Source organism: Anoplopoma fimbria, chromosome 19 (genome assembly GCF_027596085.1).
Source record: "Anoplopoma fimbria isolate UVic2021 breed Golden Eagle Sablefish chromosome 19, Afim_UVic_2022, whole genome shotgun sequence".
Taxonomy (NCBI): domain Eukaryota; kingdom Metazoa; phylum Chordata; class Actinopteri; order Perciformes; family Anoplopomatidae; genus Anoplopoma; species Anoplopoma fimbria.
This window is the reverse complement of record NC_072467.1, coordinates 12,889,005-12,910,059: the sequence shown is the minus strand read 5'-3', so window position 1 is coordinate 12,910,059 and position 21,055 is coordinate 12,889,005. Positions and strand designations below refer to the sequence as shown.

The following is a 21,055-nucleotide window of genomic DNA, read 5'->3' as shown; positions in this document are numbered from 1 at the left end:
ACTCCGAATGAAAAAAACAATTGTATATTAGATAAGATACACATCACATGGTCTTATTAATATGATTTATTACTTGGTCATCCTTCTTTATAATAACTTTTACTTCTGATAACAGTGCATTTTGTAACATTCTACTTCATACGCATTTTTAGGGTATTTTTAAAGAACTATTATTAATACATATAATAGAAATTAAAAAAAAGCCATAAAAATCAGAAAACCCATGTATTTCCTGCTTCAATAACCTCAAAACTCGTTTATAAATGAAAAAAGTTTTATTTGTTAGTGCTGTGTGTAATCGAAATGCTACATACAGATAATCTTAGCATGAATGTACACGTACTGTACGTCGCCACAGTTTTTTTTCTTTTCAGTTTTTTTTCCCCAACATCATTCACATAAACTACAGTACAATTTGAAACAAAAAAAAAAGCTATAAGAGGGAACAGTGCTGTGAGGAGGGAGGGGGGGGGAGCACCAATTCCCAGGGACAGAACACAGGAACTAACACAGCAAGCATGCAGAGAGCAGGAGACACCAGGGTCTGACGGGTTTTATTTATTGGATCGCCCCTAAACTGCTTTTTTCCCACTGAAATTGCCAGTCAAAATGCAGATGGGATGGATTTATTTCATTTGTGCTTATACAGGAGATGTGTCTCTCCTTTACCTGACTGAGCATTGAATGTGGGATCTGAGTTTTTAAACCAAAAATGGATGGAAATGCTTTCCAGTGTTTCCCCACTGTTTGTTATGTTGCACCTACCTGACCAGCACTCCATAAGAAAACAGGACAGATGCATTACTGACTGTTTTTTTCTTTCTTTTTTTTATCATGCACATCTGATGATGCGTCAGCACCGATTAACAAGTCAAGTCCTTGAGCACTTGCAGTTCATGGCAAAATGTGAACCCACCCTCATTGATTCCTGATGTGTCTGTTGTATTATTCAACTTTTACACCACCAGCCTACAGAATTCTTCTTGATTTGGATTTAGAAACAATCCAAACATTGTGAAAGCTGAGCAAAACTCAGGCAGGCATGTTAAAAAATAAATTTAAAAAAACACAGCCATCTTTTTGCCCCCAAACCTACCCCAAGGCCCTGGTCTCTCCAACAAGGAATACAGAGTTTCATAGCAACTTATAGATTCATAATAAAAAAAAATAACGAACAAATGTGAAACCATAAAAACACAGACAGTACTTCTTTAAGTTGTTCTCAGTCTTATAATGCCAGATTCAGAAAATAAAACCCAAAAATGTGATGGCTGCTGAGGCCAACCACCTGACCTCGTACGATGGTGATGATGACGATGACAGAAAGCAGAAGAGGAGGAAGAGGCTGAGAGGCTTTAAGGCTAAAACGAAAAAGAAAATAAGTGCAAGCCAGAATAAAAAGAAATGGTACTTCAGTCCCCTCGGCCTCCTCCGGTTGTATTCAATACTGAGCTCAAAGGAACCCATGTTCACAGCCGACATGGAAACCAACTTGTTCTTCGGGCTTCTAAAGCACAGCAACAATCTTATAGCATTCAAAAGGAGAGGAAGGTGTCATTCACTCTGGTAGAAAAAACATCTGTGAAGGACGCAGCGTCAGGCTCAACGCAACAAGAAACAGGAGGAACAGTATTAAGATTTCTTTCAAAACATGGGAAATATTAAACACCGGCTCTCCCGGCAAAAACAGCTGGGACAGACCAGGAAGGTTAGTAAATTTAAAACAAAAGGCCTGCGGAAACATTTCTAATACAATTCTTTACAGTCTGAATTCCCTGTTTGACAGAATACCTTTTACATTCACACACTCAGACTCTCACACACACACACACACACACACTCACGCAGAGGGTGCTCTTTGAGATTCCCTGCAATACACAGATACAATCACTACATGGACTACAAAAAAAAGGACATTTGTCAAAACACTTCACGTGGTAGAAAGTAGCAAGAATACAAAAACAGTTCTCACATATTGTTTTTAAGAAAGACACTTTCAGCTTGTCAGGCTATGTACACACACACACACACACACACACACACACACACACACACATCCATAGTATGTACAGGCTGAGAGATGGAGTTTAATGTTCCAAATTGGACACTTTTAGTACAAGAAGTCTGACAGACATCTGTAGGAATATGACCATTATATTAATGTGAAATATATATGTATATTTTATATATTTGTCTGTACTGAAGGGTGAGATTGGCATCAATCATCAGTTTTTTTTTTATTGATGGTTAACTTCAGCTGGCTGGTTTGTTTGCACACTTTTGGGATCGCATGCTGCTTCATACTGGTGTTTTGGTACAAACGGGAGCAGCCATAGAAGTCATGGCCCACACATACGCTAAAAGACATTTTATCATTGAAATTACTTCACTAGAGGACAATAAATCCCACCCCACACACTTTTCCCTTCACATACTTCCAGGATTTTACTGGCTACTTCATAAATAATATGTCAAAAAGGTGCTAAATTTCAAATCCAGATCTTATCTTTTGCCTCCACATGCCGACGGCTTGCAGCTAACGGTGTTAACAGCTTTAACAGTTCCAACAACGGCGACAGTGCGGACAGAGCTAAAGGTGTTAACCTGAGGACCGAAGGATGGGGGCTATGCTTCCATGTTGACGACGTGGGTCTGGGAATTGTTATCAGCTGTAACCGCCATACAAGCACAGTGCAGAGCGGCGGCCATAAGCCTGTTGGGCACGCTCAAGTGCACTGACAAGCTCGTGCCATCCGGACCGGCAAACGTAAACATATGATAGAGAAACCTAGATAACAACACACAACAATAGAGAGCGATGTCATTTTCTGCACAGGTTCATCACTTCACTACTTCTTAACATAGCAAATTGTTGTTTGCTGCCAAATTAACTCCCTACATTTTGAATTTAGCACCTTTCAAATAAAATAAACAAAGGGGTTATGGACGCAGGGAGTCTGTTTGGGATCAAAAACCAAAAGCGTTTTTAAATCAACCTTTACCTGACCAAAGACAAATGAATGTGAGTACATGTGTGTCTGAGGAGTTGGTCAAAACTTCCCGGTGTTCTGCGACAGGAAGAGGAGGAAAGCAAAAGGTGAGAGGAAGAACGAGCGAGAAACTGAAGTGAGTGGAAGAGATGTCATCTGAGAAAAAGAGGGAGAGGAGGAAAGGAAAAAACAAGTGAATGCTCCAGCTGTAGTGGAACCGTCTAAGTATGACCGATGGAGTTTAAGGGGTTGTGGCCTCTTCACTGCTATCAACCGCCTGATCGTGGGCCAGAAAAAAAAAAAGGGGGAGAGGACAGGTATAAGAAGCAAAAGAGGTGGAACACAAAGTAGGGTGCAGCTCAGGATCTTATGGAATGACACGGTCACAGTACTAAAGGGCTTTGGGCTGGTTAGTAAAGCAACAAAAACTTGATGTATATCTGGTGGGAATTAATTCAAAGATAATAGCCTGGACTGTCCTGCAAATATGGAGATAGTTAGGCTGAATAAATAGCCTACAAGGGGGACAAGAGGACAGACATTTAGGGTACTGTCTGTTTAAAAGTCTTGGAGGATTTATAAACACTGGGGCACTGGGTAACCCCCTCCTTCGGCTGTGTGCTGCACCGTGTGGTCCTGCAAAGAGCCCAAGTCACTGAAACGTTCCCCGCACCAAACACACTTGAACTGGCCCTCTCTGGAGTGTGTGCTCTGGTGTTTGGTCATGTGCTCGCGCTGTTTGAAGCCCTTGTTGCAGTGGTCGCATTTGTACGGCTTCTCCCCAGTGTGCACGCGCCGGTGTCGGTTCAGGTCCGACGAGTACTTGAAACGTTTCTCACAGTCGGGGCACTTCAGCGGCTTTTCCCGCGACGGGTCGCAGCGGTGCTGGACGAACTCTGATGAGGACAGGAAGCGGCGGTCGCACAGCGAGCACTTGAGGGGCTTATCCTGGCAGTGGGAGTTTTGGTGACGCTGCAACGTAGAGCTCTTCTTGTAGCCCTTGCCGCAGACGTCGCACTTGTACGGCTTGTCGGGCGAGGAGTTGGACGACTCGCCGCACTTGTGTCTGAGCAGCTCTCCCGACTGGCTGAACTCCTTGTGGCAGGAGACGCACTTGAACAGGTTGTCCATGCCGTGGACGTGCTGGTGGTAGAGGAGGTGAGAGGGCTGCATGAAGCCCTTGTCGCACAGATTGCATTTGAACGGCCGGTCGGAAGGGTCTTTGTGCGTGCGTCGGTGGCGCACCAGTGCGTACTGCTGCTTGAAGCTCATCTGACACTCGTCGCAGTGGAAGGGCCGCTCCTCTGAGTGAGTGCGCTCGTGCTGTCGGAGGTCCGACGGCCGCTTGAAACCCTTGCCACACGTGGCGCAGCGGAACGGGCGGGAACCCTGCGGGTGGCAGGGGTGGTGAAGGAGCTCGGACGACTCCTTGAAGTGCAACTCGCATAAGTTGCATTTGAACAGGTGCTCGCCGGAGTGCACGTACATGTGGCGCACAAGGTGGGAGCGGTGCTTGAAGCTCTTTTCACAGACGGCACACTTGAACGGCCGCTCGCTGCTGTGCGTCCGCTGGTGGTGCTGCAGGTGGGATGACTGGCTGAAGGCCTTGTCGCAGGTGTCGCACTTGAAGGGCTTCTCACCCGTGTGCACCCTCTCGTGCCGCGTGAGTTCCGACAGGTGTTTGAAGCCCTTCTGGCAAACGGAGCATTTGTAGGGCCGGTCCCGCGCCGAGGGGAAGGGTAGGATGGAGGAGCTGCTGCTTGCCGACGCTCCGTCGCTGCTGGGCTGCTGCGCGTTGGTTGAGTTTGGTGTGACGTTGCCGGAAGAGCCGGGTCGGTAGGTCTTCTCGCATATGGAACACTTCATTGGGTTGGTGCTGTTGTGGGACGTGTGGTGCTGGGCTAAAGAGGTGAGCAGGGAGAAGCCCATTTTGCACACCCCACACACGAACGGCTTCTGCTCCACCTGAACACACTGGTGTTCCAGCAAGTCCGTCGCCTGGTGGAAAATCTTCATGCACTGGGTGCACTGGAACGACCTGTCCTGATTCACCATGCACTGGTGCTCGTGGGGGTTGGCCAGGTGGGAGATGTCGTGTCCGCAGGCCGCACACTTGTGTCCACCCTCTGTCCCTACCTGTAGGGAGGTCTGCTGGGCCTGGGCGGGGTGCTGCTGCTGCTGACCGTGCTGCCCGCCTCCAAGCTGCTGAGTCCCGCTGTGTTGCTGGCTGTGTTGGCCGTGCTGCCCATGCTGGGTCTGCTGCTGCTGCAAAGACGTGGCGTCTGGCTGCAGCACGATGCCATACACAGCACAGCCCAGCGCACTCTCGGCCCCTGGAGGAATGGTGTGGACGACTGGAGGTGGAGCGACTGCATGCTGCTGCCAGGCCTCTGACATTCGGGCTCGGGTGTAGGGATTCAGTTTGGCAGCTGGTGTGGCCCAACTGTGGTGAGAAAGGGAGATTCGAGTATATTTAAATAATGGGCTGAAGGCTTCAGTGTGTGTTGTAAAAAAAACAGGAGAAGAAAAAAAACTCACTCCATTATAGCAAGTGGCGCTGATGAACTGGCAAGGGTACTTGTGAATGGACTGTGACAGAATATTCAGTGTAGTACAGATGGGAAGTCCTGTGTAGAGAACAGACTCAGAACATCTCCTTCTTTCACTTCATTTGCACCCTTCAAGCGGTATCTGTATGAAAAAGACAACCAAGGCAAGTCAATATATCAGTGGGCAGATAGTGGGTACTCAATAACAACAGTGTAGCATTATGTTGCATCTCCAACATCAGCCAATCAAACAGACAGAAAACTCTGGCTGAAAAATGTGTGTAGCAAGAAAAAAAAAATGTAAACAGATTGTACATTCTGCTCCAGCAGTTATATTTGTATGTGTGGACTCAGCAGACACAGAGACATTAAAACTTGTGGATTCAAAATACTGTGGGAGGTGTTGCAATAATAGCAAGTGCCAGACTATCCAGGCAGCTACTCTTTCAAAAACACCACAGCGTATTCTTCCCACATGCTCATTTAGCAACTCTGACAGAAGAGGTGACCTGATTAAAGCGTGTTTACATCAGTCAAAAAGGCATAGAGTCACCTCAAACATCCTTACAATCATAATTAACGTTCCCTCATGCTGACATTTCTAAAAGCATCCCAAAGCGATTCACTGTAAACAATCTGAGGATGTGCAACGTGAACGCAGATGTGCACATCAAGTGATCATTCATTAACATACAGACTTGGCCAGGAAACATCAACGCACATCCATATATGTAGATCTTTATTAGTATATCGGTTACTTAGTCCCAATTTTAGTCTATGCAGAAATCCCAAATGTTGAACGATTCGCGGTAAAAAAAAAAAAAAAAAAAAAGGAAAAAAGTGGAAGACAGCGTCTGCGCATCATAACGTTGTTTCGTCTCCAGGCAAAGATCACTGTAATCGAGATAGGTTAGCTAGCTAGCCTAGCCACATGCTAACGCAGCCACAGGGGCGCAGGAGAAGAGCTAAGGCTAGCGGACTAGCGGACTAGCCGCGGAAAAAGAGATAACAGCCTAGTAGTAGCCGCTGCAGCGACACCTTTGTTAGTGAGTGGTGCATGTAAACAGTGAGGAGAAAGCCCGCGTTTACATACCCGGAGCGTGCAGTCGAGCCCGCTAGTATTTCCGATAAACGTCGGTCTTCCGCGGGTTTAGCTAACAGTTACTCCCCCAAACAACATTAGGGTCCCTTCTTCACATCCGCACACGGTGCTCGGATGTTCTCTTGTTCCAGCGCTGTGGCTCCAGGGGCCGCAAAAAATGTGGGGTTTGCGGGTCATTAAAAAGGGCGAAAATTCTCCCGCGGTTTCCCCAATAGCTCCACAAACCTGGTCATTTCACGTGTCACTGTGTGTTGATCCTAGAGCGCTCCCTCGTCCAGCGGAAACATGTGCATTTTGTTGTAAACTGCTAGCTAGCTATCGGCTAGCTTCTGAGCCCCTGCCCGCGCACGGGAACATGTATAAACCAAGAGTTAATTGGCATGCTCACGACACACACACACACACACACACACACACACACACACACACACACACACACACACACACACACACACACACACACACACACACACACACACACACACACACACACACACACACACACACGGAACCGTGTATGACGGCTTTCATGTACAACTCGTGCAAACGTTTTTTCACCACATCTATTCCTGTTGTCCTAAATAAATATTTTTTTATATTTTTTTTGTTTATAAGTCAGAACTGACATTAATACATATTAACATCTTCTTCCAGTTTCACCCTGAACCTGTCACTTCTTTTAAATGTTGGCATGGCATGAATACATTTCTGACTTGTTCGAGGGAATCTTTCGGGCCGAGAAATGCACAAAACACCTCCTTATATATGCACTGTGCGCGCATTGTGGCAAACCACGGAAAGGGGAACTAATTAGAGAGGGGGCTGTGTTTCACTGGGACACATATTAGCACCGCACCAGGTTGTTTACATCGGAAGCGAGACTGCGGTGGAAGATACGCCGCCGGGAAAATGTGTTTTGAAGCCGAGCAAACATGTCTACTTGTCTTATAGTGTAATATCTACGTTATTTCATCACGGGCTTTTGCAAATCCACACGTAGCGTTGTAGTTTGAATGCCCGGACACGTCACATACTGGTCCCAGGATGTTGGTCGGCTACAGCAGCAGCTCGGAGGAGGAAAGTGAGGCGGCGACTGATCGAAACAAAAGTTTTTCTCGAAAGTGTCAAGAGGCAGATGGTGGTCACAATGACAACCCAGCGAGGAAGAAACCCAAAATTGAGGAACAGGTTGCTAAAACAAGGTGTGTGTGGTGTGTGTGTGTGTGTGTGTGTGTGTGTGTGTGTGTGTGTGTGTGTGTGTGTGTGTGTGTGTGTGTGTGTAAAGATTTACCAGATATGAAGAAAGAGGATGAAACACGAAACAATTTCTCTAAATGCAGCGTGGTTATTCAACTTTAGGTTAAATCGTAAAATGTTATTTATAAGCTTGTAGTTGTGGCCAACCCCCCGGTTGATAAACCTATTGAAGCTGTTTCATTTTCAGGGAAATGCCTTATTGTGCTGTGTTTTTCAATAAGGCTGCCTCTCCCTGGTTTCCTGTCGGCCATGTTTCCAGATGAAGTGAGCTCACAGACTGAAGAAAGCTCTCTTCATGGTGGACGCGTCCGCTCCTTCAAACACGAGAGAGGGAACTGGGCCACCTATGTTTATTTGCCGTGTAAGACCAACACCTATGATTGATTGGTCAATTACCAATTTTTTTTAAACCTAATTTGGATTCTTGTGTTCATCTAAACTCGACATCAGATCATCCTGAGGAGGAGTTCAGGGAGCTGTTGGAGGAGCTCCTCTCCTTAGCCGGGGCCCACGGTGCTGTTTTGACCCCACAGGAGGAGTTCCACCTCAGCCTGTCTCAGACGGTGGTGCTCAGACACCACTGGATCCAGCCCTTCAACCAGAGCCTCAGGGCAGGCCTGTTGCACTGCAAGGTTGCAAGGTTGGCTCAAATAAAACCCACACACATGAGGGGAAAACTGATATTTTGTCTACATCTGAGTTGTTCATTTTTTCCCCCCCTGCTTAACACCAGTTTTAGCCTTTTGAGTTTGGGACAATAAACTGAATTGAACAAGTGACAAAAAAGTAAAATGTAATGTATATTAGAAAAAGGGTTTGCTCTGGAAATAATTATAAAGAACACACACACAACAAAACAAGGCAAGGTATGAAGACAAATAGGAGTTAATCAATGAAGAGAGAGCAGTCATTCATATATAGTCAATACATCAACATATATATATATATTATATCTCTGTAATAACTATCTCAAGGCAAGGTGATGACGACTGCGTTTGCAGCAGCATCCTAAAGGATCGGTTGCACTAGAGTAGCTGTAATAATGCAAACAGTTACAGTTTTGAAATATATATAAAAGTTACATCAGGAAGTGACGATGGTGGATATTTCATCTAGCTGTGTTTCTTGTTGCCAGGTTTTTGTGCTCGGCGGGGAGACTGAGGGTCTATTCTAATGCTGAGAGGACGAGGTACAGTCAGTCTTTTATTGTCTCTCGTTCTCTGTGTGTTTGTCTGTCTGTCTCTGTCTCTGTATATATTAATGGATGAATTGTCTGTGGTCTCCTACAGGACGTTTCTGGGGATGGAAGTGTGTACTGGGCATGCTCAGTTGTTGGAGCTGGTCCAAGTAGTGGACAGAACAATGAAGGAGTTTCGCCTGGAGACGTTCTATAAGGTCACTGATCGACACATTTTCACACACAAATAGATTTTATCCTTTGACGTCTATAGCTGGACCTGTTTATGTTCAGTCTGTCTCTGTTGTTGAAGTGTTGATACCTGGGTAAATACAGTAAATCTGCGGGTTCTACATTAGTTAACGTTGTAGCAACTATTTCATTCTAATTTTTGATTTAAGCCATCAGGACAGTTGTGTTTTCATATTAAAATACTCAGCACAGTGTTCCCTATCATGTATTGTAAAAATAATTAGCAGTCAGTGAATGATTGTATATATCCTCCAAAATAATCTGAAATAGTGCTAACTATAATGTTCCATCTGGTGTGTGTTCTAGGATCCATCTTTCCACGTGAGTCTGGCCTGGTGTGTCGGAGACTTCACAGAACAGATGGGGGAGTGCATTCAGGAGATGCAGGTACTGGGACGTCTTGACTGTTATCATAACTGTTGTTCCTCGGACCATTTAAAAGTGCCCCAGTCGGTTTGACCCATGTATTAGCCGTTAATTGCAGCCGTATCAGTGTCAGCATATGTGTCGGATGATAACAAACAGCAGCAAAAAAATGACAGATGTATGAGTGAAGTAATTTATAAGCTGTCTTTGTCATAGTTTGCCCATCAGAGAGTGCATACAAGCGTATCTATTAGCTATAAAATGCACCATTCCATTTATTATAAAGATTCAATAACCCCATGTAACGTATCCTATCAAAAATGTGTGTAAGCCAATATACTTAACCAATTTTTAAAGCTCTCAACTAACAGAGGGGCTCTAGTAAATCACACTGACCATTGGCTCAGTTACAAAAGTTTTGCCCAAATTACTTTTACAGAAATTACCAGCTAATTTCTGTTCATATGTCTCTGATATTTATTTTTTTGACTGCTTAGAGTCTGATTGATGACCACGAAGAAGGGCAATTTCTGCTGAGGTTGGACTGCGTGGAGCTGCGCTGCAGGACGGGAAACAAGACCTTCCACTTCCCTCTGGGGCCCGAAAATTTGACACATGTAAAACCATGACCACACGACCTTTACAGCTGTGTGAATGTCAAATGGTTTACAGCACAATAGAGCTGGAAACAAAGACAATCAGGCCCAATGGAAATAATATTGGAAAAATATGATGACTTGTATTTTAATACTGTATATAAATAAAGTTGCATCTGCTTTTTTACTCTATTTTGCATGGGACAATACTAATGCTATTTGATGTGATCAGTGTTAAGGAAGATTGACGTGTCTTCTAGAGAATTATGACGCTTGTGTGAGAAGCTGCACTTGTGAAGGGGTGACATGCAAAAGGGATTTACAAGGGATATACTCCACAAAGAAAAGTCAATGGCTGAAATGTTATGTATGGTATATTTTACTATATAGAAGGCCACATATGTTCATGACACACATTTATGATAGATCACAGCAGTTATGATGCCTTGGTCTGGCCCAGTGAGGGCTGGATGGCACAATACAATCACTCAGGGCAGAGAGATTCTGACTACATGTTGACAAAGATGGGAGTCCAGTTTTAACACAAGTTTTCAAGTCTGTCAATACAGAAAGATAAACAAAGAAAAGATCTGATTTATACCATAAAACAACAAAAGTCCCCTCATTTGTATCTGCAAAAATCCAGTGCTTCAAGTCACCTGGTTCCTGGCTTTTTATAGCAGGTCATTTAATTTTAGAACTTAAATTGCTAACAAATGCTAAAACACCAAGAAATAGCCTGCATCTACAGAAAAATGTATTTGATTTGAGTCTTTTAAAATTAAGCTTGAATGCTTTGTCTTGAACACCGAAACAACGGTTTCACAATGTAAAAGAGTGGCGCTTTTCCCTACATCTCCTTTAGCCAGGAAACCATAGTTATCGCCACAACTACTGAGCAGGTATGGTTCCGTTCCTTCAGCACACACGACTCATTTAGAAATGCACAACACAATTAAAACAACTCGGACCATCAGGGACTTACAGCTTGGCTGCATGCAAAAAAAAGAAAAGGTTCACTAGAAATTTAAAAACAAATAATTAAGCAAGTCTACTAAAACATGTGACCTGTTGCACTGAGAAAGAGACAGTATGTGCCGTACTGTTTAGCGTAACAACATAAGAGTCAACAGAGTCCAGAAATCTGTTTCACAACATTAATAAAAAGATCTGACATTGATTAATAACGCAGAAAAGTGGCACGTAAAGTATATCCCTGTTTTTTGACGTCCTTTATCACAATATCGTGGATTAAGTAGGCAAAATCCCGGGTTATTTAAAAGCTGAGACCAATATAAAAGTCATTGTATTCAGGCTTACCTAACAGTAAACAACCTGACAGTAACATCATATGTATAATTAAAGCTATAAAAATTAAATTAAAATTAATGTTATTCTACAAAACTCCAATGCTTTTTCCTAAGCAATGTGGATGTACAGAGGAACATTTTGGCAGTCAGTGTTAAGAGGGACAGGCGAGATGGGTTGGTCCCTGTCTGTCCTTCATATGGTTGTGTGTGTGTGTGTGTGTGTGTGTGTGTGTGTGTGTGTGTGTGTGTGTGTGTGTGTGGAGTTTAAATATTTCAGTGTGTGTCAGTGTGGATAAAGCCATCGGTCTCTGTTTCTGAGCAGCAGCGTCAAGGGAGGAACAGCACGTTCTTGATGTAAGCCACGGTCGTGTAGTTCAACAGCATGTCTACGTGTTCATTCCCCGGGAGCTCCTTTAACATCACCGGCTGCTTCTGCTTCCCCACCCACCGGCCGCACTGGATGGCGCTTTGCAGGTTCACCGTCCCGTCCCCGTCGCCGGGCACCACCGTGGGCTCCACGTCCGGGAACTTGTCCGAGTACTGGAAGGCCTCCGCCGTGGCGATGCCGCTGCCGTATAAGCAGTGGACGGCCACGCCGGGGGGCGTGAGGTCGGCCACCAGCGGCTCCGTGTCCTGCCGCATCAGCCAGCCGTCCTCGAAGCCGATGTCCGAGTAGAAGCGCTGGTAGTCCTGCACGGTGTAATTGGTGGTTGGCGTCTGCACCAAGACCTGGTGATGGATGGAGAGAAAAAAAAGGTTTCTCAGTTATTAATTTTCTTTCTTCTACCAAGTGCGTAAGAACAACATGTTATCCTCACTCTTACTCTAGTTCATTTTCATCAAAAATATGTTTTCCCCGTCCTAGATTTTCTAAAGATAGCTAAATGTTTCAATCTAAAAAAACAAGAATCAAAAAAATCTGGATTACTCCAGCATGCTGTGATTATATTGATAACTGACACTGCTGCCTATTGGCTGGTAGTGGGTTCAACAGGTTAACCTTTAATTCAATTTAAAGCAGTATGAATTGATTTGTGTTACCTTAAAAAGCTGTTTTGGCTATCACAAGAGTCAGGATTTTGTCTATTTGACTAATGTAGGTGCAATATTCATTCTCCTTTCAGCTCCTTTTTGGTCTCCACCAACTCTCAAGGGAGCTATATAAGATACGATAAGATAAGATAAGATAAGATAAGATAATCCTTTATTAGTCCCGCAGCAGGGAAATTTGCAGGATATGGCTCTTATGCTGCTAATTGCTCCACTGGCTAGTTGCTAACTTTGTCAGTGTGCTGTGTGCTAAGTTTATCAGAGGGTTTTCGACAAAAAAAAGGCTACCTGCTGCAGTTAATAACAAGGATGATGACAGTAAAGCTTGCTGTGATAACCCAAACAAATTATCTAAAAGACTCCAAAACTCTTCATAGTGCTTGAGGGAGTGATGATGCTCTGTGGGTTGCCAATACTAATTATTTTGTAAAAGATCTATGGTTAAAGTTTGATTTTCGGCCATGTCAAAATCCCCAAACTAGACTTTTGAAGTTCCGTCCCAGAGTGAGGACCAGTCCTCACAAAGATAGCTGCACAAGTACACACGCGTACACACACACAGACCTGATCTTTGGGCCAGGAGTGGGCATAGGGGAGCAGCCAGGAGGTCGAGACAGCAGAGCGTTGTTGGGAGCGAATCTTCAGCGGGCTGATCACTGGGATGCGGTTGTTATCACCTGTAGGTAGAGAAAAGAAACCTGTGACAGGAACTGATACTGAGCTTAGAATTTCCAGCCGCAGACCCAAAAAAAGGTTGGAGTTTGGCTTCTTTATGTCCTGTGAGACACACCTGAAACACATGACCCACAAATATACAGTGTAATGTAATGCACAGTATTGTTTAATCAGATTAAAGTGCGTCAGTGGTTACAGGTAGGGTCGTGCAGGAAAACATTGACAAACATTCACGTTCTGACGTAAATGTCCTTTATGCAATTCAGTCCGTGCGGACATAATCTAATAAGAGGAACAAAGGGTTGATGAGAGAAATTGCTACACAGTATTACACAAGCTGTTCAAATGGCATCATTTAAAATTGCACTCGTCTACTTTGATTGCCGCCAAATAAATGAAAATCTGAGGGACTTTGCTGGCCAGTAAAGATGTAACGTGACACCATTAAAACAGCACATTCTTTAGAGTTCTAAGCCTGCGAGAGCAACGATGGACCGGGTGAATCAAACCGCCCATCTTTACAGAGCATCATCACTCTGTAGCTCCCTCCAAATTAGCGTCTTTATAGTAAATATTTGGGGTTATCACAGCAAGCACATAAATGTCATCAACCTTGTTAATAGCTGCAGCTCGCAGTTTTTAAAATCAAAAAGCTCTGATTAACCTACCACACAGCACACTGACAAAGTTAGCAACTAGCCAGTGAACTTAGTGGAGCAATTAGCTGCATACAAGCCCCATATTTACCTCCAGAGTTGGTGGAGACAAAAATGGAGCTAAAAAAGCCATCTTTCTGATTGAATGACGACCCGCTATACCTCTGAGACATAGCTGCCCCTGCTGTTAGTAAAATACCAATAGAGTGCTGCAGGTTTGGCAATGACACTGTAGGCTAACCCGGACATTAGCATCGTACTAGCTCCCGCCACAAAAAAGCCAATTTTGTATTATTGCAAATAAAATAATCCCTGTGACAAACACGTTTATGATACTAACGGCAAAATAATCTTCACAAATGAACAAAAACAAACTACACCACAGTCACATGATCATGGGTATACAAAGCAAGAGTGTAAAGGCTGACTCGTCGGCGTGATGATGTTCTCTAGTCTCATTTAGCCACTTTTAAATTTGTGTCAAATTTGAAGAAATTCCCTCAAGGCATTCCTGAGATATTGTTTCGTCTAGAATAGGAAAAACAGATGGGCAACCATAAACATAATGCCTCCAGGACCACCGATGTGGAATCAAAAAAATTAACCTACATAGAATCAGATTTTTGCAGAGAATTTTGAGTGCTTATAGTGCTTATTACGCTCTCTTCGTTTCGTTCTGAACTTTTCCAGGGAAGGCAGGGAGATTAGTATTCTAGTCAATTACAAAACATCAAGCATGTTAGACCCGCTACATGAGCACACTAAACCTGTTCCCATCTCTTACCAGAGGTGATCACACGGAGGGTCTTGGCCACGCCTGCCCACGGCGGTCCCAGAGAGATGAAGGCTTTGATGTATTTGTCTTTCCAGGCCTGTGGCTGCTGGTTGAGGAAGTACAAGGTGTACATGTTGCCCATGCTGTGAGCGATGAGCACCACTGGCCCGCCGGCCTTCTCCGCCATCTCTTCAATCATCTTCTGCAGCGCCAGGAAGTAGTCCTTATTCTCATCTGGCAGAGGACGAGAGAGCAACAGAGAAAATGAGTAAACAAAATTCCCCCTCTGGCCGTGCTATGGAATTCCCTGTATTTCCATTATTCGATTGGAACGCTACCAAGACTCAGCGTTTGGTTCCTTCCTGGTTTTGAGATAAAAGGCGGAGTGCACCAGTTGAAATATTTGGCCTGATGGGGAAAATTTCGTACATTTCCCCAGGTTATATATCTCTATTTCACTACCTAGAATTCTTTCAAAATAAAAAGCCCACAAATTTCATGACTGGCACGAATACCAATTTAACATGCCTTCCAAATGACTAACTGGTTTAGGACCTTTCCCAAACGATCTTTATCGAAAGAACTGGGCTACGATAGTGACCGATGACTACGCAGCTGCCACCTGTCACACATCACCTTTTTACAAAGAGACTCCTTACACATATCGATTGACACTTTTGATGAAACTCAGTGCGTTCCAGCCATAAATGCATGAAGGACATTAAAATGTAGTGGTGACATTATCTGAAGAGACTCGTGAAAACCGTTACAATGAACAGGTGTATTTGACGAGCTCAGGTTTTGAATGTAAGTGTAAGTGTGCACGGTTGCTTACTGGGGGCTTTCCTCCAATCATAGGGAGCTCCTCTGACGTCATCATCTCTGGTGTAGCCCCATTCCACCATCGCCTGCACTATAGTGAAGAAATACATGCCTAGGAGACACACACAAACACAAGAGAAGGAAGACACATAAGCGGGTGACAAAAGTAATCATGCGATTCCTGTTTGTCCATCTTTGTGAGGACCCATGAAGACCTCTGGAGTGTGAGGACGGCTTGATCTCACACCTCTAAAGGGCTCTTTGGTTTTTGGGGCCCTTTTAACTTACCCACACTGCGTTTGCTGGGGTCCAGATACTCCAGCGAATAGGTTTGTCCGAACCCCGGGACACGGATTTCCACACCCGGCGGGGACGAGGTGCTGTGTGTGGTCCTGTTGTAGATCAGTCTGCGTGCACGCACACACATACACACATACACACACACACATACACATACACATACAGAAATAAACACACACACACACACACACACACACACACATTTTCACAAGGACAATTCGATTGGTGTCAGTTCTGCATCAGAGGTGAACCGCACACACCCACGTCACACTCAAATACATCTTACTACTTGGCAACAGGACCACTTCCCGTTTGAAATCACCACAGTACTACCACCTTGTATTTACAACTTCTCTAACTCTAAAACTTTCATGCAGATGTGAGAGTCTGGGTTTGCCAAGCAGAAGTTAACATTTGCAGGAAAATACTTTCAAACTACAATGAAATCTTTATTTTTTTTCTAAAGCTATAAATCAATGGTTGATGGATATGTGCTCTAACTGGATCTTGGCTATTTTTTTTAAATTCTGAAAATCTGTATTATCGTGTTTCAAACTCTGTGGTCCGCCTTCATGTACCTGAAAGTTTGAGGTAAAACTGACTCAGATGGTTACACTTGTTCTGTGTCCGCTTAGCCTGACTCTCCAGTAAACATGTACAAACCTGTAGCGTGACTCATGTCTCACCCACACGCTTCAAGTACATCATTCTAGTAGTCTAGCTTAGTAGTAGTGGTCTAGGTTATGAGTTTCTTTTTTTTTTTTTTGCCGTGGGAGAGTTGAAAGGGGAGCGCAGAGGGAGGACAAATGGCGCCTTGCATCGAAATATACACATTGGCGGGGGCAACTTCCTGTTAACATGGACTCATATTTTTGGAACTGCAATTTTAACTTTTTAACTGAAGAGCATGTTACAAAATCCATTAATACATGACAAATATATTTAGTAATGGTCTAATTGCTAATGTTAGCTAACTTTGGATGGATAATTGCAGCGTAACTGAACCTCCTGAGGAAGATTGTCGACTCAATGCCTGGTCTGTACTGGTTCTGCTGTTACACTTACGTTGTAGCATTCAACATAGTCCTGTAAATGCCACTTGTGGACATGGTGGCCACTGTTTAGCAAAAGTTACATAAGCTAGCTTTAGGCCCACAGTTGCAAAAGTGCCCCTTATTCACAGTTAGCTGGATCATGAGACCATGAGACTTTAAAAGATTAACCCAATATACACTAAAACGTAGGAAATGTACTTCCATTGTGAGTGCTGTATACACTTTGACTGAAACATTTTAAAATGCAGACAGTTTTATAAATCAAAGGTTAAATTATTTAAAATCAGATTGAGTACTGAATTTTGCTGAAAGATAGCCATACAATGTAATCTCTGGTTTCATACTACCTTAAGTTAAAGATGCTTTTCTGAGCTCGAAATGATTTTTTGTGAATCTTCAATACAAAATGTGTTGCCATGCCAGCCAGTCACATGAGTGGCCATCACATGATCAGCCAGTTATACAAGTCATCTCATCATGTTGCCTTCGTTCAACAATAAGAGCCTTGGTCAAGATAACTTAGTCCGAGATGAACAAATCAATCCTCTAGCTGCATTTTAAGAAGTTCTGAGTTTAAGAGATGAGAACTAACAGAATCATCTTATCTGTGTGATATCATGCTAGCCTGGATAACTAAATACCACCAGGGACCAGAGTAATAATTACTGCAAAATGTCTCTTTTTAATCATCTATTGCCTGAGTTTTGTCACAGTAAAGCCCAAACAAAAGCATACCACGAAGCGATAAGCTCAATGGCTTAAAAACAGGCAATCAATGATTGTCGGACCTCTAAGTCTTTCTCAGTTGATTGCTGATGGCGACATCAAAGGAATGCTATCTCACCCTCTGTTTCCTTCCATACCTTGCTGATACACAGCGGGCCCAAAGGTCAGTATTTCCAATGTATGTTGATAACTGTTTATACAAAGTCAATCAGGTCAACGGCCCCGATCTACCCACCCCCCAACTCAAGGCCGCCCCCCCACACACACACAAAAAAACAAATATACAGCAAGGGCAAGATATTTTTTTGCCTTTATAAAATAGTGAATAATGTCTTCACAAAAAAATCCCATAGCAATAAGATTTTGAAAAAAAGCATCAGATCATGTCATGATTTATTATTATTATTCTACCTGATGTTGTCCACCCAGCAGTCTATGGCTACTGGGACCAGCAGCTCCAGGTTGAGCCACAGAGTGTAGAAGTCGGTCTTCTTATAGCAGATGTAATGGACCACACTGGGTTTGTCCAGCTTCGCCTCCAACTGGTTGCCCAGATCCCCCGGAACTGCAACAGTAGCCACATTAGCAATGAGACTCATAACGGCAACACGATATCACAAATATAATACTGTTAATACAGATATGTATGTAGTATAATGGCAGTAACACATTTAGCACACACTTAGCGACGTTGCACTTTATCTTATCCAATGTTATTTTTTATCATTCACAATTCTATAAATCCTTTGATGGACTTTATCTTTGTACTGCTATTTATGCTATGTCATTGTTTATCTGCGCTCTGCTGCAAGAATTCAGCTGTGTATACTCACGTATGAAGACAATTGTTAATGATGGATGCCATGTAGCAAATGCACACACTTCAAAACACTGTCATTTTAAAAAAGGCCAACAGCTAATGAACATTTTTAGCATCAGCAAGTTTTTCCTTGAAGTGGCCCTATTATGCTTTTCCACTTTTCCCCTCTTCTTTAGTGTGTTATATATATTTTTGTACATGTAAAAGGTCCGTAGAGTGTAAAACCTGAAGTCCACGCCTAAAAGGAGTTACCCTCCCCCTCAGAATCACTGCTCCTGAGCTGCCTGAAACGGCTCCATTGAATTCTCTCCTTCACTTCCGTAACTTTATGAGGTCACAATGTTACGGAAGTGACGTAAAACTCTAAGGCTAGTTTGGCCCGCCCTCAAACAATAAAAGAGAGAGACAATGTTGCAGCTTACAACTACCATGGTATAGTGGTTATGAAAGTAGTCTATCACCCAGGAGGCCTGAGTTTGAATCTCATTGTGGCCTGTCTTCCATTTGTAATGCTCCAGAGGTAGAGTTTTTTGAAAAGTGAAAGTGCTTTCTGGAGGGAGGAGCAAGCGCTACAACGGAGCATTTCAGAGAGAGGGTGAGAAGAGGTGCTGCAGGACAGCCAGGATGAGAAAAACAAGGCGGATTATGAGCATTAACGCATATAAACATGTTGTAACTGTAATTTGAGATGAAAATATGCACCCGGAAAATAGCTTAATAGGGCCTGTTTAAGGAAAAAAAAGGCTCATTGGACGTGCTTAAATTAATTTGACATGCTGTACTTTTATTAAATGTAAAGATGGCCAACTTCAATGGGACAGGAAAAAAAAATTGATAGATCACGTGGGGTAAAAAAAATTCTCTTGGAATCACACGGTTAAATTTGAATGGTTTTTGAACAGCACCAAACAACAGAATGTTCTCACACGGCTACACTCGCTGCAAAGAACACTGAGTTCTTCTCTTTCAGCTCAACGTAATTTAATAGGCCCTTTAGGTTGCATCACTGTCAGTGTAATATAATGGTTTCGGTAGTTAGTAGGAATGAATTTAAGTGTCACTCAAAAGTGTTTTTAATGGCAGTTTGCACAGAATGTACTGTTAATGATGAATACCATCTGAATAAATCTGGCTAAAGACAGATGAAAAGAAAGGTAACATGTTCTTTAATGCCACATTAATGGGTGTTACACCATCAATCAATTATCTTCACCAATGTTATTCAATCAGCAAGGCCTTGGTTTGTAACTGCAGCACTAAGATGCTAAGTAGGAATTATTTAGAGAGGAGTCATCTTTGCCTTCACTTTGTTTTTCACACACACACAGACACACAGATGGTACATCGGCACACACTGTTCAACCACAAGAAAAACAAACAGCAAGAGATAACTATGGGTCAAGCAGCTACAAAGGCTCTTATCATGCAATCATGTAGACAGACAGAGGCTGTGGTTGTAACTCAGCCAATCACAGATAAGATTCATCTAAACCCAAAGACCTTTTAAACATGTTGTGTTAGGAAGAAGAAAAGGAATTGCATAGTTATGTTATAACTAACCAGGATTGTGAATTGCTAATTATATAAAAGTTTACAAGATTTAGGGTTAAACAGTTTACAAAAGTCTAGATCGAGACTAAGTAATTATCCTGGGAACTTGATTGGCAGGAATAGAGAGTCATTTTCTGTTACTAACAGTCATATGATCAGGGTAGTCACTGCTCTGGCTGTAAACAATCATCCCTCACACACGAGCATGACGATGCCAAGCCAAACTCCTTTCAAAAACACAGCATATTGAAAACGCCTTGATGGAAAGCTAAATTAAATCATCAACAAACGATGACCAAACACATTTTCGATATCGATTGGGGCCCGTTTTCGATACGGCACAAACACAATAGTCCAACTCGTAATTATTATTATTTTTTAATATATACATTTCGACATAAACACCTGAGACACAACACTCTCTGAGAAATGAAAAGTTGGATGAATATTTTGTAGCCGAATTACCAAATACTATCTTAATTTGAAATGTGCTGAAATGTACTTTAAGCTTTCTATCGCGTATGCCATATGCAAGGATGTTTGAAGGGAGTTTGGCCTCTCTATAAATCGCCCACCGCAGCTAAGCTGTTGATCGTTGGCAGCAAGTTACGCAATTATTTAGCAACAAACAGTGAAGAGTAGACAAAACACTTACTGAGAACTACGGGGGGTCTCGGGGGCTGACAAGACCTGTCGCCGAGACATTTGTCCACCGGTTTCCCGCTGCTCCGAGCCGATAACAACAACAACAACACGCCGACTTGGAGCAGCGAAGAGAGGGCGGTTATGCGTTGCCAAGCCGCCATGGCTCCTGATATCTCATAGCAAAGCGGCCATGGTCGCCTCCTTGGTGTTTGTGTGTGCAGGTCTGCCTGGTTTGCTGTTAAAAGCCGCTCCGATCAGATTTGCCACAATGTAACCACTACTGATGATGATGATGATGATGATCGGCGAACAAGAAGGTGACGATCACGAGGTCCCGACATCTGAGAGATCCACCCGGTACGCAACTTCCGCAATCAAGTC

General features: G+C 43.3%; 3 protein-coding genes across 3 annotated transcripts; 1 reads left to right on the top strand and 2 right to left on the bottom strand.

Moving 5' to 3' along the window:
- Window positions 1-2,030: 2,030 nt before the first annotated feature.
- znf319b (zinc finger protein 319b) lies at window positions 2,031-7,004 on the bottom strand. The gene is made up of 3 exons (XM_054619898.1): window positions 6,633-7,004; window positions 5,529-5,681; window positions 2,031-5,433 (listed from the first exon to the last, which is right to left on the bottom strand). The coding sequence occupies exons 2-3, from the start codon at window positions 5,531-5,533 to the stop codon at window positions 3,567-3,569; spliced, it is 1,872 nt and encodes a 623-aa protein (XP_054475873.1). The 5' UTR covers window positions 5,534-5,681; window positions 6,633-7,004; the 3' UTR covers window positions 2,031-3,566.
- Window positions 7,005-7,485: 481 nt separating this feature from the next.
- Window positions 7,486-10,480, top strand: usb1 (U6 snRNA biogenesis 1). Its single transcript, XM_054620025.1, has 7 exons — window positions 7,486-7,843; window positions 8,120-8,259; window positions 8,349-8,538; window positions 9,034-9,087; window positions 9,188-9,293; window positions 9,634-9,714; window positions 10,191-10,480. The coding sequence occupies exons 1-7, from the start codon at window positions 7,686-7,688 to the stop codon at window positions 10,320-10,322; spliced, it is 861 nt and encodes a 286-aa protein (XP_054476000.1). The 5' UTR covers window positions 7,486-7,685; the 3' UTR covers window positions 10,323-10,480.
- Window positions 10,481-10,576: 96 nt separating this feature from the next.
- Window positions 10,577-21,054, bottom strand: pla2g15 (phospholipase A2, group XV). Its single transcript, XM_054620024.1, has 7 exons — window positions 20,685-21,054; window positions 18,070-18,223; window positions 15,866-15,984; window positions 15,591-15,689; window positions 14,765-14,989; window positions 13,214-13,326; window positions 10,577-12,328 (listed from the first exon to the last, which is right to left on the bottom strand). The coding sequence occupies exons 1-7, from the start codon at window positions 20,833-20,835 to the stop codon at window positions 11,927-11,929; spliced, it is 1,263 nt and encodes a 420-aa protein (XP_054475999.1). The 5' UTR covers window positions 20,836-21,054; the 3' UTR covers window positions 10,577-11,926.
- Window position 21,055: the final 1 nt, after the last annotated feature.

Excerpts from the sequence above, each read along its gene's own strand:
- usb1 (XM_054620025.1), top strand. The coding sequence starts at position 7,686 with ATGTTGGTCGGCTACAGCAGCAGCTCGGAGGAGGAAAGTGAGGCGGCG. Across the intron at positions 8,539-9,033 it reads TTGCACTGCAAGGTTGCAAG|GTTTTTGTGCTCGGCGGGGA; the intron begins GTTGGCTCAAAT and ends TCTTGTTGCCAG. Across the intron at positions 9,715-10,190 it reads AGTGCATTCAGGAGATGCAG|AGTCTGATTGATGACCACGA; the intron begins GTACTGGGACGT and ends TTGACTGCTTAG.
- pla2g15 (XM_054620024.1), bottom strand. The coding sequence starts at position 20,835 with ATGGCGGCTTGGCAACGCATAACCGCCCTCTCTTCGCTGCTCCAAGTC. Across the intron at positions 13,327-14,764 it reads CCTCCGTGTGATCACCTCTG|GTGATAACAACCGCATCCCA; the intron begins GTAAGAGATGGG and ends CTCTACCTACAG. Across the intron at positions 12,329-13,213 it reads ACTCCTGGCCCAAAGATCAG|GTCTTGGTGCAGACGCCAAC; the intron begins GTCTGTGTGTGT and ends ATCCATCACCAG.